This window comes from Chiloscyllium plagiosum, unplaced genomic scaffold (genome assembly GCF_037043375.1).
Source record: "Chiloscyllium plagiosum isolate Xiang-an unplaced genomic scaffold, Cpla_swu_hap1 HiC_scaffold_32, whole genome shotgun sequence".
Lineage (NCBI taxonomy): Eukaryota > Metazoa > Chordata > Chondrichthyes > Orectolobiformes > Hemiscylliidae > Chiloscyllium > Chiloscyllium plagiosum.
Window position 1 is genome coordinate 16,040,907 of NW_028270170.1, and position 19,970 is coordinate 16,060,876.

At 49.7% G+C, this 19,970-nt stretch overlaps 2 protein-coding genes across 3 annotated transcripts; both read left to right on the plus strand.

Annotated features, from left to right (window-relative positions):
* Positions 1 to 947: 947 nt before the first annotated feature.
* On the plus strand, positions 948 to 9,825 carry LOC148141757 (heat shock protein beta-11-like). 2 transcript variants are annotated; one of them, XM_087977626.1, is made up of 2 exons: positions 948 to 1,541; positions 9,760 to 9,825. In XM_087977626.1, exons 1-2 carry the CDS (start codon positions 948 to 950, stop codon positions 9,823 to 9,825), a joined length of 660 nt encoding a protein of 219 aa, XP_087833752.1. The 2 variants fall into 2 exon arrangements, with proteins under 2 accessions (XP_087833752.1, XP_087833751.1); XM_087977625.1 differs by lacking the exon at positions 9,760 to 9,825 and having other exon boundaries at positions 948 to 1,802.
* Positions 9,826 to 11,707: 1,882 nt separating this feature from the next.
* Positions 11,708 to 12,745, plus strand: LOC148141758 (heat shock protein 30C-like). Its single transcript, XM_087977627.1, has one exon. It carries the CDS (start codon positions 11,887 to 11,889, stop codon positions 12,544 to 12,546), a length of 660 nt encoding a protein of 219 aa, XP_087833753.1. The 5' UTR covers positions 11,708 to 11,886; the 3' UTR covers positions 12,547 to 12,745.
* Positions 12,746 to 19,970: the final 7,225 nt, after the last annotated feature.

Below are 19,970 nucleotides of genomic sequence, written 5' to 3' on the forward strand. Positions count from 1 at the left end.
CTCACTTTCCTGCACGTTCCCAGCCTTCTGCTCAGTTGTCAATCATTGACATTGCTCCTCCCATCTGAGCTGTCACTCTCTGAGTACATTCCGGAAGACTCGGGAATTCCTCCAGTAGCAGTCACTGAGTCCAGACCTCTCACAAACTGGGATTGTACATACACTTGCTAAAACAGAGTTTGCAGAGTTCGGGAAAAGACCATGGGAGATGTGAGTAATTGGATAGTGATTCCAAGGGGATCACACCTGCCTGGTGGACCGAATGGCCTTGTTTGTTGCTGGGTTGATCTAAAGCAATTTTTCCGCATTTTTCATTTTCTATAATTGGAAATACTGTATCAAACCCATGATTCACAACAGGGTTTTATAATATGAAAGGACACAGCTTCATTTCAAAGTGTTACATTTTTAAAAAATGTGTTATTATCATAAACAAGGTAATTGTCTGCAGGCAATCCAGACTTCACTGAACTTAAATCAAACTCATGATTTGGAGATGCCAGTTTTGGACTGGACAAAGTTAAAAATCACACAACACCAGGTTATAGTCCAACAGGTTTAATTGGAAGCACTCACAAGCTTTGGGAGCGACGCTCCTTCATCAGTTGATAGTGATGAAGAAGTGTCACTCCGAAAGCTACTGCTTCCAATTAAACCTGTTGGACTGTAACCTGGTGTGGCGTGACTTTCCAGAAGCCTGTGGATACCCTCCAGTGGGTGTCACTGAGTCGAGTCATTCTTGTTTAAAGTAAGGCTGAGATGTGACGTCATGTATTTTCATCTCACGTGTGATAAACCCAGCAAACTTGAGGACATTCTGGAAATGTCTGGATTTCTGACAGTAGAATATATAAGGTGTGAGCTCAGAGTGCTGCAGCAGATCAGAGACTGAAGACTGGGAGTTCACATCAGTCAGTTTGAGGGAAGTGAGAGAAGAGGCAGAGACAATGCTGAGCTATCGGGCTTTCCACCCTTCACGTCTGTGCCAGCAGCCTGTATACACACTGGCGCCTGTTGCACACGGGCTCTGGGAACAACTTGAATGTAACAGGTGGGAACAGGTGGAAGAAACGAGAAAGGGCATGAAGTTCATCCATCGAGTTCTTGAGGATCTGACAGCAGAATGTTTTGGGGAAATACCAGGAACTGGAGACAACAAATCTGATGCTAATGGAGAAGATAAAAGACAATCCGAGGACAAGGATGGAGATGGCTTTTCTGTGTCCCTGAATGTCCAGCACTTCCCCCCAGAAGACCTGAGGGTGAAAGTATTTGGAAGAAAAGTGCTGGTGACAGGAAAACACGAGAAGAAATGTGATGATGGCAGCAGCTGTTACAGCTACAAATATGAAGAGTTCAGGAGAGAATTCCAGCTTCCAGAGGATGTCGATGCTGAAGCTCTTCAATGCTGTTTGTCACAGGACGGTCGGTTAAAGGTTCAAGCCCCGCGCCTGGCACTGCCAGCTGTGAATGAACAGACTGTCCCCATCAACATCACCTCGGATACAACAACAACTCCCCGGCTCAATTCTGACCAAGAGGCAGAGGAACTGGAGAGTCGGAAGGATGTGGGGATCAAGAAAGCTGAAGAACAGATGAACAATTAGGACTCTGTTACAATGAACTGATGACATTGTAATAATTGTTCAAAAGCAGCAATGAATTTCTGTGAATGTCAGATAAAGAGATATTGTTGTCCAGTTAATAGTTTTCAACTTGGAAACCTGTACACTGCTATCATCATTGTTCATGTGGTTTATTTCTGTATGTATATGGGAAAAATAAATACCTTTGAAATTTAATTATGATGATTCTGCCTATTTACTTGATATAAAGAAAACTGATATGTCACTCTAACTTACATTATTCTCAATTAAGGGAAAGAAGCCTTTTTTACTTGGATTAATTTAAAAGACAGAATCAAAATCAGATGGTGCCGATCTGCCTAAGTCTGAGCTCAGATCTGTCAAAGATGTCAAGCTACTGTGAAGAGACTGTGCTGAAGTAATTGCGTACACCTCAGTCTCAGGGATAATCCCTGCAGCGTCACTATCATGAGCAACAACAGGTTGTCGTCCAACTCAGACACTAGTCTGTCCACCACTCAGTTATTGAACGGTGGGAAACACTTTCATTGTGGTTGATTGATCAATGTAATTGTCGGGGAAAAAAGTTGAAGTTACTTGCATCAGAAGCAACGTTTATATAGTTTGTGTTTCAATAATCTTAATGATAATATACACTTCATCATAAAGAATAGGAACAGTGTTGGGACCACAGTTATTCACAATTTACATTGTTGTTTTGAGTTGGGGACCACGTGGAATGTCTCAAAGTTTGCAGGTGACACGAAGATGAGTGGCACAGCAAAGTGTTTGGTGGACTGGGAAACTTTGCAGAGGAACATAAATATTTCAAGTGAGTAGGTGAAGGTCTGGTAGATGGAATACAATGTTAAAAAATGTGAAATCATCCACTTAGGTAGGAGCAACCGTGAAAAGGACTATTACTTGAAAGGTAAATGTTGCAGCATGCTGCTATGCAGAGGGATCTGGGCATCCTTTTTAATGAATCATAGAAGGTTGGTGTGCAGGTACAACACGTAATTAGGAAGGCAAATGGAATGTTGTCCTTCAATGCAAAAGAAATGGAGTTTAAAAGCAGTGAGGTGATGTTGCAGCTGCATCGGGTGCTGGTAAGGCCACACCTGGAGTACTGCATGCAGTTTTGGTCTCTTACTTGAGAAAGCTTCACGAGGTTGATTCCAGAGTTGAGAGGGTTGACGTATGAGGAGAAACTGAGTAGAATGCGATTATATTCATTGGAATTTGCAAGATTCAGGGGTGACTTTAGAGAAACATATAAAATTATGAAGGGAATGGATAAGATAAATGTAGAGAGGATGTTTCCACTGACAGATGAAACTGCGACAAAGGGCATAGACCTTTTTTTTGAACAATGAAGGTATTGAGGATTACAGTGAGAAGGCAGGTAAGTGGAACTGAGGACACGTAAAGAGCAGCCATGACCTTAATAAATGGCGGAGCAGGCTGGAGGGGCAAGATGGCCTACTCCTGCTCCAAGGTCTTACAGAACACAGCCTCCCAGATAACTAATCACATCTCATCTAAACAATAATCTGTATAAAGCCTCAAATGCACTCAAAGTTGCAGCCACCACTGATCATTGCAGAAGTGAACTCAAATTGATCATCCTTCGAAAGAAGACAATTCTACTGATATGAACCTTCCATGGGTCGGTGCTTATTTTTAAATTAATCCTCCAGGATTTCTGTCTGGTGTGACACATCAGTTTAGCATCTCCCATGTCAAGACCCTTTGAATCTAATGTTTCAATGAATGGTCCCTATCTACAGCATCAGGAAGCTGTGTAATATGTCCCTCAATGTCACTCAGAAACTTGGTTCCATCAGCGCATTGACTGGATCACACTGACTGACAAGCAAGTGGTTTACAGAACAGCAAGAAATATTACCGATCTCAACAGTGCTTGAGAAGAAGCGAGCAATGCCACAGGAGATCCATTACAAACCTATCACATGCAGTACAATTGTCAGAGATTCTGAATTAATATTGAACCTAAATACAGTTAGTTATTCTCCTTCTGTTGTGCTATTTAGAGTCATAGAGTCATAGAGATTTACAGCATGGTCCAACCCATCCATGCCGACCAGATATGCATACCCAATCTCGTCCTACCTGCCAGCACCCGTCCCATATCCCTCCAAACCCTTCCTCTTCATATACCCATCCAAATGCCTCTTAAATGTTGCAATTGTACCAGCTTCTACCACTCCCTCTGGCAGCTCATTCCATACATGTACCACCTTCTGTGTGAAGAAGTTGCCCCGTAAGTCTATTTTATGTCTTTCCCCTCTCACCTTAAACCTATGCCCTCAGGGAACAGATTCTAAGGACTCTCACAAACTGGAATTGTGCATATACTTGCTAAAACTTTCAGAGTTTGGGAAAAGAGCATGGGAGATGCGAGTAATTGAATACTGCTTCCAAAGGGATGACACTGGCCTGGTGGACCGAATGGCCTTGTTTGTTGCTGGCTCGAGCCGTACCATTTTTGCGCGTTCTTCATTTTCTATACAGTAATTGGAAATCCTGTATCAAACTCATGATTTGCAACGGGATTTTATAATTGTGGGAAAAGATCTGCTAACCTGCCTACACACGGCATGACCACATAGAACACAGAAAATCAAGCCTGTCCAAACAATACAAGAAACACCCAGAATGCCTCAGCATTGACCAAACAGGCTGACAAGGGAAACCAGACATGACCATAGTCACTCGAAAACCAGGAAATACACTTCCCAAGACAACCTGACAATAAGCTTCCTGGACCCGATAAACACAGCTGTCCCAAAGCTCTAAGGGCAGTCTCGTACCCCAGTGATACCAAAGCCGCACAAAGCTCAGGTCAGTTGGAGAGGCACCAGAACACCTGGCTCACAGGTGAGCAACAATGGAAACACCTTAATGCCAAGGAAACAGACCATCCAACCTACCCTCAAAGAGAGCTGGAATCTCCTCAAATTACGAACTGATTGAAGCTGCCAGGATGCTTCATTGTATCCAGATTCAGGACATTCTTCTGATAACTGCTTTGTGATTATCACCATCGTAACTGGATCACTTGATTATCAAGACAATTGTATTTTCCCTATTTTTAATTAGCATCATTGTACAATATTCCTATATAAAATGGCTTGATTCTCAGCACAGGGAAGAGAACCCTTGATCAATTTCTCTTCCAGCAATATCGCTTGTAATAAACAGCTTGTCAGTTTCAGCCGATCTGGCTTGTGTAGTCTCTGCAACATCTGTTCCCACGATGACCAATTCCACCTCAGAAAGTACCAGATGGTCTCCTTCTTCCACGATCACAACTTCCCTTCTCACGTGGTTGACGATGCCCTCCAGTGCAACTCCTCCACTTCACACACCACCAACTAAAACACCACTCCAACCAACGCAACAAGGACAGAACCTACTGGAGCCTCCCCTACCACCCCACCAACATCCGCATACAGAGCATCATCCTCCACCACTTCTGCCACCTCCAAACGCACCCCACCACCATATATTTCCTTCCCCACCCATATAGGTGCTCGGAAAGACCATTCCCTCCGTGACTCCCTCGACAGGTCCATACTCTCCCACCAGCCCATACCTCACTCCTGGCATCTTTCCCTGCTATTGCAGGAAGTGCAAAACCTGTGCCCACACCATTCCCCTCACCTCCGTCCAAGGCCCCAAGGGATCCTTCCACATCCATCAGAAATTTACCTGTACCTCTACCAATGTCATCTACTGCATCTGTTGCACCCGCTGGGGTCTCCTCTACATGGTGAAGACAGGACACTTTCTTGCGGAACGTTTCAGAGAACATCTCTGGGACACCCTCATCCACCAACCCCACCCCCGTCTTGTGGCTGGAGACTTCAACTCTATCTCTGTCAAGGACATGCAGGTCCTGGGCCACCTCCACTTCCAAACCATTACCACCCGACGCCTGGAGGAGGAAAGCCTCAAATTCCGCCTTCAGCCCCTGAAACCACACAGGATAAATATGGATTTCAACAGCTTCCTCATTTCCCCTCCCCCACATTATCCCACTCTCAAGCCTCCAACTCAGCACAGCCCTCGAAACCTGTCCATCACTCCCACCCTCTGACCTTTCTCCTTCTCCCTCACCTTCATCCACCTATTCCTTTCTCAGCTAACTTCCCCCCCCAACCCCAACCCCATCCCTTCCAATTTATCTCTCAGCCCCCGGCCCACAAGCTTCATTCCTGATGAAGGGCTTATGCCTGAAACGTTGATTCTCCTGCTTCTCGGATGCTGCCTGACCTGCTGTGCTTTTCCAGCTCCACACTCTCGGTCAGACCGAGAGCAAAGGCTGGACAACTGAGGAGGGGAGCCACAATTCCAATCCAACTATTGCAGCAATTCGGCGTTGAGCAACCATGGACTCTGCCTGATAACATGGACGGGCACGCTCCTGAACTGGTCATCTAAATTTTAACCAACTCGGCAGACACGTGATCCGACTTGAGCCAGGGCTTGTGCCGTGATCCTGATCCAGCCAAGGGGACAGACGGGATGGGCAAGGGAAGCCTGGCAAGATAGAAGGAGAGATCGCCGATTAAATTGTTGCTTCAATCCAAAAAATTCCCCAGATCGTGGGAGGTTGACAGGGGCCCTGCTGTTGTGTTTGTCTGTCTTGTGTTTGTCCTGTTCTTCTCTCATCTGTTTGTCCTGTGTGTTTCTGTGTTTGTCAGTGCTGCAGTCTGTTCTCTATTCCCAGCTCGAACCAGAGGTCCATGAGGTTGTGGGACCCCAATCCTCAGGAGAGGGACCACCCTGGGGACAAGTCTAACTTGTCCCGCTGAGGCAGCGGTCCGCGGACACTGAATCTCTCCAGGAAGTAACAAGTGCCACTGTAATCATCAGGCTTGGAGAGTAAGGTAGGGAATACCCTGTTTGTACAGGTTACCAGCCAATATTGTTTGGGAGCAGAATTGGGAAGGTAGGTACGGCGACACTTTATGGCATGACTTTAGATAAGTTTAGGGAAGTGGTCAGCCCCAACGCCCCAAACCCAAACTTGAAATCATGGAGTCCCGAAACCTTTGAAAGAAAACAAATCCCTCCCAGCACCACAGCCCTCCCTCAGTACACCACACATCCCTTGTTGCTGAGGAACTTGATCCTGGGGGGGTTGGATGAGGGGGCTGTGTTACTGGCTTCCCAGCTGCACAGGGCAGCAGAGACAGAGAGAGTGACACAGAGAGAGAGAGAGACAGGGACAGAGAGACAAGGAGTGAGAGAGAGAGAGAGAGACAGGGACAGAGAGAAAGGGAGTGAGAGAGAGAGAGAGACAGGGACAGAGAGAGTGAAAGAGAGAGAGAGAGGGACAGAGAGAGAGAGAGAGAGAGACAGGGACTGAGAGAGAGAGAGAGACAGGGACAGAGAGACAGGGACAGAGAGAGAGACACAGGCACAGAGGGAGAGTGAGAGAGAGAGAGCAGAGACAGTCCGGCAGCCTGTCACAATTCATGCTGGTACTCAGCAGGGTCTTAGTGCCTGGATGCACATGATCACTGAACATTCGAGAAACTTGGACTCTTTGTGTTCGGCCTTGCTTGCACATTTGCTTGCTGGTGATTGAATGTTTCAATCCATGCAGCTGAAGATCCAGAGGTGTCTTGAATTAATCTGCATTTGGTGATCTATCATGGTTTTTCTTTTAATGAGCCATGAGTAGTTATGAAATCAAAGTTCTGCATAAGTTTTATTAATAAGGTATTAATGTTCCTGCTCTTCATATACACCATGACTGCCCTTCTGTCACTCTCTAACTAGTCAAAGAATTGACTAAAGTAGTTCCATGCGGTTGCACTAAAGCTAAATTGGCATCAGACTGTACACTGCTTCTCTCTCAGAGTTTTCAGAAGTATGTTTATTTTAAAATAATACAGTAAAGTTCAATGATATAGTATAAAACAGTGTAAGTAACATTTTCGCATCCTGGACTGAGGTACAGAATGATTCTGCACGAGAATAAACGTGAAGTTTATATGGCTGAATTAAAATGCAAAAGAAAACTGTAAAACTAAATCTCCCAAACTACCAATCCTGCTTTCAGAAAATTATATTGGCATAATTAAATGTTGCTTCGTGGTCCAAATAATTTTAAGCCTGCAGCATTTCATCAGGGAGTATGAAGTACCCACGGTAGTGCGACTATCTGACCATCTCAACTTCAGCATCAGAGCTGTCACTGTCCCCACTACTGCAATGATTTCTGCTTCATGCTCAGTGGCCCTCCTGTGTCGGCAGACATTGTGCAAGTTGAATGCCAGCGTCCACTGCTCCCCTGAGGGTCTCACGCTGGAAATCCTGGATACACACTACTCCATGCTGTGGGCAGCGATTTCCCATGGCCCTGGAAGCTCCGACCCTGCCAGCTCCAGCTGCACCGGGTCGTGCTCACAAGCACCTCGAGTCCCCTCAGTTGTACCGGGGTTGGGCTTATCTTTTAGAAGTGTATCCCCTCCACTTTGCCTCAGTTAGTCAGGCCCCCGTCCCCCTGGTAGAGGTTGCCCAACTTGGGCAGGATGAGTTCTGTGTGCATTGCGCACCTGCAACACCTGTCAAAGCCACTTTTACCATGCAAACCCCGGCACTGCCCCCTCCCATGAAAACCCCCTGTTGCTGGCCCATGTTCCAGCATCACTGTGGACACAGCACCCCAACCATGCACGCCAAGTGGTGTCCACCCTAATACACACAGTCACTCTCAAACAGGGAGCCATCCTGCCACCTGTACGGCAATACCCACTGTCGCCAGCAGCAGTAGAAGGGATCAAGCCGGTTATTGACTCCTTCCTACAACAGGGTGTCCTAGTTCCCATGACCAGTCCATGTAATACACCCATCCTACCCATCCCAAAACCCGGGAGGCCCTGAAAGTGGCGTTTTATCCAGGATCTGAGGGCTGTAAATGCAATTGTGGATTCCTGCTCCGCAGTAGTCACGGACACTAACACCATACTCAGCTGCAACCCTGCTTCCACCACCTGTTTTTGTGTGATTGACCTCTGCCCAGCCTTTTTCTCTATTAAATTGGCCCCCGAGAGCCAGTACCTTTTTGCTTTTACGTACGGCGGCTGCCAGTACACATGGACCCGGCTTCCCCAGGGTTACACGGAGAGCCTCACAGTCTATGCTGCTGCAGTACACCGCACCCTCTCCACCCTACACCCCCGTGCCACAGCACCCTCCTCCAATACAAGGTCGATTTATTACCGGCCTCTACCTCTGCTGAATCATGCACACAGGACGCTGAGGCATTGCTCCACTGTCTAGCAAAAGATGGACACAGAGTTTCAATGGAGAAAATGCAACTCTGCCAATACAAAGTACAGTCCTTGGGATACAAACTCTCACATGGCCTCAGGGCACTATCCAAAGAACAGGTCGTGGCCATTACTCAGCTTCCCCCACCAGCCACAAGAACTCAGCTGCAGGCTTTCCTGGGAATGGTGAATTATTGCAGGCACTGGATCCCAGACCACCGTGCCATTGACGAGCCCCTACGGGAGGCATCCTCACCAAAGCAGCCAACAAAAGTGACCTGGACACCAAAGATGGAACAGGCATTCACTGAATTAAAACAGCGATTAGTCTCTGCTCCTGCCCTGGGGGTTCCAGGCTATACTCAGCCATTTTACCCCAATGTCAATGAATCTGAGGAGTTTCCATGCGGCACCTTAACACAGCTCCATGGGGATCTCCAGCGCCTTGTTGGTTTTTACTCTGTACATTTACCGCCTGTTGTAAGGGGAACGCTGCCGTGTTTGAGAGCTGTGGCAGCAGCCGCGATAACAGTAGAAAAGCCCACCTCCATCATGCTAGATCACCCATGCACTGTTTTAGTTCCCCATTCGGTCTCCCTGCTGCTAAATCCAGCAGCAACCCAACATTTCACTGCGACCTGGAGAACTGGCTATGAGGTCGCTTTACTGGCCAAAGCTAACCTGTCCCTACAGCACGCCCCTGCCCTGAAACCCACCACTCTGCTCGATGCTGTTTGTCACAGGACGGTTGGTTAAAGGTTCACGCCCCATGTCTGGCACTGCCACCTGTGAATGAACTGATCGTTCCCATCAACAACACCCTGGATACAAGAACCACTCCCTGGCTCAATCCTGACCAAGAGACAGAGAAACAGGAGAGTGGGAAAGATGTGGGGATGAAGAAAGCTGAAGAACAGATGGACAGCTAAGACTGTTACAATGGACTTTTACAGTTATAAGAACTGTTCCTATGCAGTCATGTATTTCTCAGACCAGGATGAATGTATATTGCTGAAATGTATTTGTCTTCAACTTGTCAATATGTGCTGAGTTATTATAAGTGTTGCTTATGTACGTATTTTGGAAAAGTAAACTCTTTTGAAAGTTTATGACAATGATTCTTCCTTTTAACCTCATAAAATGAAACTGCTCCATCATTAAAATTCTCCATGTTGACATTTTTGTCAGTTAAGATAAAAATATAATTTACTGGGATCAATTTAAAACACAGAATGACTCAGCAAGTGAAGATCTGGCGAAATCTGAACTAGGTTCTGTCCATGAGATCAAACTGCAGTCCAGAGCCAGTACACCATACCCGAGGACCTCTTTGGACACAAGAGTTTCTCTTCGTGTTCATAATGAGCAGCAACAGCAGCTTGTTGCTCAACACAGACACGAGTCACTGCACCGCACAGTTACTGAATGGTGGGAACTGATTCCACTGGGTTAAAACAAAAATCGGTATCATTATCTGGGAATAGAAGCAGCTACTTGCTTCATAAATAGCTTTTATAAGGTTCCAGTTGAATAAGAGTATGGACAATATTCTTGAACACAAGGACTAGGAACAGGAGTAAGCCATTCAGCCCTTGAATCCTGCGAGGCTGCTCATTAACATCCCGACTGATAATGACGATAGCCTCTACTCCAGTTTTATGTCTATCACAATAACCCATCACTCCCATAGTAACAATGATCTTTCCCACACAACTGAATATATTCAAAGATGCAGTATCCAATGCTCGCTCGGAAAGAGAATTCAATTTAATGACTCCATGCCAGAAGAGGTTTCTCCTGATACTGAGAGAACCGTTATTTATAAAGAGTGATCCCTACTTCTACATTTCTGCATGCGCTCTTCCATCTTTACAGCAACTGCAATCCAAAGTTCCCTCTGATGGCATGTTTCAATAAAGGTTCAATTGACAATACCAATCAGCTATGTAACATTCTCCTCAGCATCAGTCAGTGACCTTCTCCCATCATTAACATTACTGAGTTACATTGACAGAGAAAAAAGCTTATTGCAGAGCTGTGAGAAACATCAACAGTGATGGATAGAAAGGAACAATACGACAACAGAATCAATAAAAATGTGTTCAATGCTGCACAAATAACAAATAAATGATAGCCATTTAATGAATCTTAACATATTAAAATAATTTGTTTGTCTTCTTTTAAAGCGTCCAAAAAGATGGAATTGTATATAAATGTTTAAAAGTATAATTTTCAGAGCTTAGGTGATTGGTTAGCGCTTTCACGAGAGATGACACATGGCCTCTCTCTGTGCTGTGTGATACCAAAGCTACTGTTGCATATTATTCATTTTCTATTTTTGGAAATCTCATATCACATCATAGTTGGCAACAGGGTTTGGTAATTTTGAAGGACAAAGCAGCTAAATTTCTAAGTACATCATTTTTAAATATATTTTATCTTTACGACAAATGAGCTAAAGGCCTAAAATACTTTCTAGGACATAAATAAAACTTTTGTGCATTTCACTCCATCAGAAACTGATACATATCACTTCAATTTTCTATAAATCACTGAAAATAACAAAGTTCTTCAACCAAACACTGTTTCTTCATTCCCTCATGGTTTCAGTTGATATTTCAATGAATCAATCTCTTCTCAAACAAACATCTCTGTGCCACACAGGCTCAGCCTTCTCTCGCCAGTCAATCATTAACATTGCTCCTCCCACCTGTGCTGTCACTCTGAGCACATTCCAAAAGTCTCTGGAATCCTTCCAGTGAGTGTCAGAGTCGAGTCATTCTTGTTTAAAGTAAGGCTGAGATATGAAGCTATTTATTGTCAGCTTATGTGTGATAAACCCAGCAAACTTGAGGTCATTCTGGAAATGTCTGGATTTCTGACAGTAGAATATATAAGGTGTGAGCTCAGAGTGCTGCAGCAGATCAGAGACTGAAGACTGGGAGTTCACATCAGTCAGTTTGAGGGAAGTGAGAGAAGAGGCAGAGACAATGCTGAGCTATCGGGCTTTCCACCCTTCACGTCTGTGCCAGCAGCCTGTATACACACTGGCGCCTGTTGCACACAGGCTCTGGGAACCACTTGAATGTAACATGTGGGAACAGGTGGAAGAAGCGAGAAAGGGCATGAAGTTCATCCATCGAGTTCTTGAGGAGCTGACAGCAGAATGTTTTGGGGAAATACCAGGAACTCGAGACAACAAATCTGATGCTAATGGAGAAGGTAAAAGACAATCCGAGGACAAGGATGGAGATGGCTTTTCTGTGTCCCTGAATGTCCAGCACTTTCCCCCAGAAGACCTGAGGGTCAAAGTATTTGGAAGAAAAGTGCTGGTGACAGGAAAACACGAGAAGAAATGTGATGATGGCAGCGGCTGTTACAGCTACAAATATGAAGAGTTCAGGAGAGAATTCCAGCTGCCAGAGGATGTCGATGCTGAAGCTCTTCGATGCTGTTTGTCACAGGACGGTCGGTTAAAGGTTCAAGCCCCGCGCCTGGCACTGCCAACTGTGAATGAACGGACCGTACCCATCAACATCACCTCGGAGACAACAGCCACTCCCCGGCTCAATCCTGACCAAGAGGCAGAGGAACAGGAGAGTGGGAAGGATGTGGTGAACAAGAAAGCTGAAGAACAGATGTCCAGTTAAGACTCTGTTACAATGAACTTTTGAAGATATAATAATTGTTCAAAAGCAGCAATGAGTTTCTGTAATGTGAGATGAAAATATATTTTTGTCAAATCCATTCTATTCAAGTTGTAAATCTGTAATGTGCTTTTATCAGAATTCATGTAGAGGTAAATTATTTATGCATGTATATTGGAACAATGAATACTTCTGAATTTTATCTATGATGATTCTACCTTCTTACTTGATAGAAGCAAAACTGATACATCACGAATAATCTTCACTCTGACCTCCCTTATTCACGGTTACGGTAAATACACATTTTAGGTTTGATTAAGTTAAAACTGGGCATAAAATCAGTCAGTCTAGATCTGCCTAAGTCAAAACTCAGGTCATATACTCACGGAGACATCAAGTCATCCAGCATGTAAACTCGACCATGCCCAACAGGTATCGGAAACTTCACTAGTCCCTATATCTCTCTAAACCTTTCCTGCTCATGTAATTGGCCAAATGTCTTTTCAATGTTGTTAGAGTACTGGCCTCTACCACCTTCTCTGCCAGCTCACCCTCTGTGTGAAAAAGTTGCCCTTCTCGTCCCTTGTAAATCTTTCCCCTCTCACCTTAAATCCAAGCCCTCTAGTTTTGGACTCACCTATCCTTGGATAAAGACCTTGCCTGTTCACCTTATCTGTGTCCATCATGATTTTATAAGCCTCTATAAGGTCATCCTCAGCCTCCAGTCTTCCTGGAGAAAAGGTCCCAGTCTATTCAGCCTCTCCTTACGACTCAACACTCCAGTGGATCCAACATCCTTGCAAATCTTTTCAGCACCCAGCTCTGTCAAAAGATATCAAACTACAGTTCAGACACTGTCCTTGCACAATTTTCGACACTTCAATCTCAGGATATGTGAGTAATTGGATAGTGCTTCCAAAGGGATCACACCTGCCTGGTGGACCGAATGGCCTTGTTGTTGCTGGGTTGATCTAAACCAATTTTTCCGCATTCTTCATTTTCTATAATTGGAAATACTGTATCAAACCCATGATTCACAACGGGGTTTTATAATATGAAAGGACACAGCTTCATTTCAAAGTGTTTAATTTTTTATTTTTTTAAAAATTTTTTTTCTCTTTCTCTTTTTTCTCTTCTTTTCTTTGTGCAGGTGTGGGACACAGTGAAAGACACAAAGTGGGAATCTCCTGTGTATTTTTTTTTTCTTTTTTTTTTCTCTTTATCCCTAGCACCCATGGTGTGTGTGTGCAGGTGTGAGACACAGTGGAAGACACAAAGTGCACAAATTTTTTAAATTCAATTTCCACCACCGGGAAGATAGGAAAACACCCGGGTGGCCAGTGACAAACACTGCCCTTCACATCAAAGGGCAGTGCTGTGTGATCAAAACAGTGAAGGGGAGGGTAGGGACTAAATCAAAATAGAGTTGGAGGGAGAAATGATGCACTCCACTCCCTGTGGCGCCCACCTCTCCCTAAACAACTCCAGGGTGTTGGTGGACACCGCGTGCTCCTTCTCCAAGGACACCCGGGCCCTAACGTAGCCGCGGAAGAGGGGCAGGCAGTCGGCCCTAACGACCCCCTCCACGGCCCGCTGCCTGGACCTGTTGATGGCTAGTTTGGCCAGGCCCAGGAGCATACCCACGAGGAGGTCTTCAGACCTGCCCTCCTTCCTCCGTACCGGGTGCCCAAAGATCAGGAGTGTGGGACTGAAGTGCAGCCAAAAACAGAGGAGAAGGTTTTTCAGGAAATAAAAAAGGGAGTGCAAACGCCCACACCCAATATATACATGGTCCACGGACTCCACAGCGCCACAGAACAAGCAGTTGGGCTGGGAGTCCGTGAACCACCGCAATCTGCGGTTGCAGGGGACTGCTGCGTGCAGCACCCTCCATCCCAGATCCCCGAGAGAAAGGGGGAGGACTCCCGCGTAGAGAGCCCTCCACTGGGGATCCCCACCGCCCGGTGGCAAATGGGCACGCCAAGGCGTGTCCAGGCGGTGGATGAGGGAGAAGAGGTGGACGGTGTGCAGCAGCAGTCTATCTTTTTGCCTTCAAGGAGAGTCCTTGCACAAACACTCAAATTAGGCAAACACCCAGGTGGCCAGTGACAAACACTGCCCTTCACCTCAAAGGGCAAGCACACCTGTTTTTTTTTTATTTTAACCCCCACACTACCACCTAAGTGCGGTAGTGCTTATTTAAACTGTTGTTTATTTATTTTTTCTTTTTTTTAATATTTTTTTTCTTTTTTCTATAATTTAACCCCACGCTACCGTCTAACTGCGGTAGTGCTTATTTTTTCCCCAGCACCCATGGTGTGTGTGTGCAGGTGGGAGACACAGTGGAAGACACAAAGTGCACCAATCTTTATTCAATTTCCACCACCAGGAAGATAGGAAAACACCTGGGTGGCCAGTGACAAACACTGCCCTTCACATCAAAGGGCAGTGCTGTGTGATCAAAACAGTGAAGGGGAGGGTAGGGACTAAATCAAAATAGAATTGGAGGGAGAAATAATGCACTCCACTCCCTGCGGCGCCCACCTCTCCCTGAACAACTCCAGGCTGTTGGTCGACACCGCGTGCTCCTTCTCCAAGGACACCCGGGCCCTAACGTAACCGCGGAAGAGGGGCAGGCAGTCGGCCTTAACGACCCCCTCCACGGCCCGCTGCCTGGACCTGTTGATGGCCAGTTTGGCCAGGCCCAGGAGCAGACCCATGAGGAGGTCTTCAGACCTGCCCTCCTTCCTCCGTACCGGGTGCCCAAAGATCAGGAGTGTGGGACTGAAGTGCAGCCAAAAGCAGAGGAGAAGGTTTTTAAGGAAATCAAAAAGGGAGTGCAAACGCCCACACCCAATATACACGTGGTCCACGGACTCCACAGCACCACAGAACAAGCAGTTGGGCTGGGAGTCCGTGAACCACCGCAATCTGCGGTTGCAGGGGACTGCTGCGTGCAGCACCCTCCACCCCAGATCCCCGAGAGAAAGGGGGAGGACTCCCGCGTAGAGAGCCCTCCACTGGGGATCCCCACCGCCCGGTGGCAAATGGGCACGCCAAGGCGTGTCCGGACGGTGGATGAGGGAGAAGAGGTAGATGGTGTGCAGCAGCAGTCTGTACAGGGCTTTCCTTTTTACGTCCTTAAATGAGACAAAATTAAAATTTCGGAGGCGGCTCAGGTTGTGGGACACAGGCTCCCGCGGGAAGTACGGGACCTTGGGGCCAATGTGAAATTCCGTCCGGGCTGGGGTGAGCGCGGACGGGATCCCACCGCACACCTGAGCGTCCTCCAACTGGTGCACTACGTCGGGTCCGAGCACCGCCGTTTTGAGGCGTCGGATGGCGGTGGCCACGTACCGGACGTCTACCGCTGCCCTGCCTGCTATGTCCTGCGGCAGCGTCCAGCCCAGGCCCCCGCCACCCAGCACGTCCCCGACCCTGGTCACCTTCGCCGCCACGGCCCTCCCCTCCGACAGCCACTCGAACCCGCGAGTACGGAGGTGCGGATTCCTGAGCAACGGCTCCCTGACGACAGCCGCTACTCCAGCCGGAGGGTAGGCTCGGCGCAATTTGACCATGTTCCAAACAGTGATCAGGTCCTGGCAAAAGACAGGCAGCGTCTTGAGGGCGACCTCCAAACCGTCACGATCGACGAACAGGAGCTGCGTGTCGTAGTTGAGGTTACGCACCTGCCGGAAAAAATACGTCGCCAGGGCGCACCACCTAGGAGGAGGCTCGACGTAAAGGTTTCACCGCAAGGTCTGAAGGCGGAACGTCGCGACCTGGGTGCGGACGCACACCAGCGACTGACCGCCCTCCTCAATAGGGAGACTCAGAACCTGCGCGGCGACCCAGTGCATCTTTTTGTCCCAGAAGAAATCGACCAACGTTCTCTGGATGTCAGCGACAAAGCCAGGAGGAGGGACCAAAGTGACCAGCCGGTACCACAGCATGGCGGCCACCAGCTGGTTTATGACCAGCACTCGACTCCTGTAAGATAGCACTCGGAGCAGTCCTGTCCAGCGGCCTAGGCGAGCCGAGACTTTGGCCTCCAGCTCCTGCCAGTTGGCCGGCCAGGATTCCTCAGCCGGGCTGAGGTAGACCCCCAGGTAGAGGAGATGGGTGGTACTCCAGCTGAACCCCCGTAACTCCTCCGGCAGAGAGTCCACCCGCCACGGGCCGACCAGTAGTCCGGAACATTTGGCCCAGTTGATCCTGGCGGAAGACGCCGCCGAGTACACGGCCTGGCACTCGCGCATCCTCCCCAGGTCAGCTGGGTCGGTGAAAGTGAGGAGCACATCGTCGGCGTAGGCCGAGAGGACCACCCCCGTGCCCGCGCCGCGCAGAACCAGCCCCGACAACCTCCTCCGCAAGAGGCGCAGGAAAGGCTCCACGCACAGGGAATACAGCTGGCCGGACAGGGGGCAGCCTTGACGCACTCCTCTCCCGAAGCGAAGGGGCGCCGTCAGGGACCCGTTAACTTTAACCAGACACTCTGCGGTGGCGTACAAAAGTCGGATCCGGGCGACGAACTGCGTCCCGAACCCGAATGCCCGCAGAGTCCCGAGCAGGTACTCGTGATCGACCCTGTCGAACGCCTTCTCCTGGTCGAGAGACAGGGAGGCGCTCGGCAGACCAGCCCGTCGACAGAAATGGATCAGGTCCCGGACCAGGTGGACGTTATCGTGTATCCTCCGGCCCGGGACCGTGTAGGACTGGTCTGGGTGAATCATGTGGGCCAGCACGGAGGCCAGGCGAGAAGACAACACCCTGGCGAAGATTTTGTAATCCGTGCTGAGGAGGGAGACCGGATGCCAGTTCTTTAGGGAACGAAGGTCCCCCGTCTTTGGCAGCAGGACGATGACCGCCCTGCGTCAAGAAAGGCGCAGCTGTCCGGCATTTAGACACTCCCCCAGGACCTGTGCGTAGTCGCTCCCCAGGACGTCCCAGAACGCCCTGAAGAACTACACAGTCAGCCCGTCCAGCCCCAGGGTTTTGCCCCTCGAGAGCGCCGGTCAGCTCCTCTAAAGTGACGGGAGCATCGAGCCTTCCGGCGTCCTCCGGGCTGAGCTGCGGCAGGTCCTCCCACAGAACTCTGCGAGCATCCTCGCTGGACGGATCCGGAGAGAACAGAGCTGTGTAATAGTTTCGGACGTGGGCCCTGATGCCCTCCGGATCCGAGACGAGGGACCCGTCGTCGGCCAGCAGCACAAGGAGCTGCTGACGGGTGCCACACCTTTTTTCCAGCGAGTAGAAGAAGGGGGAGCCGCAGTCCAGGTCCTGGAGGAGCTGGATCCGCGACCTCACGTACGCGCCCCGAGCCCCGACGAGCTGCAGGTCCCGGAGCGCGGCCTTCTTCTCTTCGTACGCCCCGCGCAGGGCAGGGTCCGTGTCGGGCTGACCGAGGCGTGACTCCAGGTCGAGCAACTCCCTCTCCAACTCCCGGATCCTGGATTTCCGCCTCTTCGCCGACCCCCTCGCGTACTCCTGACAGAAGACGCGTACGTGAGCCTTGCCCACGTCCCACCATAGCCTCAGGGAGGGGAAGCTTCCCCGCTTCCTTTTCCAGCTGGCCCAGAAACGACGAAACGAGTCCCGGAACCGCTCGTCCTCCAGCAGCAGGTTGTTGAAGTGCCAGTACGCGGAGCCGAGCCTGGCGCCGAACGGAAGGAGTTCCGCCCACACCAGGTGATGGTCTGTGCACAACACCTGCCGCATGGAGGCCTTCGGAAAACAGGAGGCGTACGCCCGCGAAACATACAGGCGGTCGATTCTGGACGCTCCGACCCCAGGCCTCACGAAGGTGAAGGCGATGGAGTCGGGATGGAGATTCCGCCAGACGTCCACCAGGTCGAAGGACTTGACCAAGTCCCCCAACCTCTTCCCCGACGCCCAGCCAGTGCGGGCACCGCCGTGGTCCCTGCCCTCGAGGACGCAGTTAAAATCTACCACGAGGTCGACGCACTGGTTCTCGTCGGTGGAAGCGAGATGAGCGGACACCTCTTCGAAGAAGCTCGCTTGCCTCGGCCCGGCCAGGGGAGCGTAGACGTTCACCAAGTGAAGCACCACGCCCCCCAGCCGAACAGTCAGGTGAAGCAAACGGCCTGGCACTGGCTCCCTGACTCCCAAGATCTCCGGCTGAAAATGCGGGGCCAACAGGATAGCCACCCCGCCAGATCTGCGGGTGAGGTGACTCATGTAGACCCCCCCTTGCCACTCCAGGAGCCAGGTGGCTTCGTCTCCTGGGGTAGTGTCGGTTTCTTGCAGGAAGCACACCGCATACCTCCCGTCCCGAAGGACCGAGAGGGTCTGGAATCTGTGCTGTGACTCCCTGCTGCCGTTGATGTTGAGGCTGGCTATAGTCGTCTCCATGTCGGAAGCTTTGTGCAACCACCACCAGTACAATTAATAAACCTATCTACATATTTACAGGGAGGACGAGGGAGGGGCACTGAAGTCCCTCGCCCTCACCAGGAGTGCCCCCAGGAAGTTCCTGACTCGCTTTCGCTCATTAATGTCGAGCCCAGGAGCCTGGCGGGCAGCGTGGGCCGACCAGTAAACTTTTTCGAAAGAGCTCCAGCGGTCGAGCGCCAGTTGGGCTCTATCCCGGCGACCCCGAGTTTCCTCGACAAATTCCCGGAGTTCCTCGAGGGAGATGAGGGGGAGATTGGTGGGGGGCACCTGGGACTCAAAAATGTCACTGCAGACGGAGTCCGCGTCCTCCCCAGCGTCCGCCACCGATCCCAAACCCTCCTCCGGGAGGTCACCCTCGGTCACCGACCCCTCCCCCACCGAGAGGATGGGGGCTGGTCCGGCGCCACAAACCGGCCTCAAACCCCCGGCGACACCACCCCCAGGGTCACCGGCGGTACCTTACTCGGCGCACCCCTTCCCGGAACGCCCCGAGTTCGGGTCGTCAGGCGGCAGAGGCTCGGGGCCCCGCTCCTCTCCCGACACCGGGACGCCTGGCTCCTCGGGGAAAAGGTCATCCCCCAGGAAAAGGTCATCCCCCCAGGGCCAAGGCCCCCGGAAAAACCTCTGGCTTCGGTGCCGGGCTGGAGGTGTTGACTTCGAGGGAGGGGGAGTGTGTGCGGCGGCACCACCATCAGCCGTTGGCACGGGCTGGGCAGCCTTCTGGGTGGGGCAGTTTTTCCTTATGTGCCCCACCTCGTGGCACAAGTGGCACCGCACGCCGTCCACCGTCCAGAAGGCGCGGTAGGCCACACCCTCGTGGAGGACGGTAAAATTGCCCTCGGTGACCTCCTCCCGGGCCAGGCAAATAAATACCTGGGGCCGGAAGGAGTAGATGTGTCTGAGGGCAGGGTCCTTCAGACCGAGCAGAAGCGGTTGGACACCCGACCGGATTTCCCCCAAGGTGGCGAGGTGGGGGAGAAGGAGCTCGCTGGCAATGAAGGGCGGGACGTTAG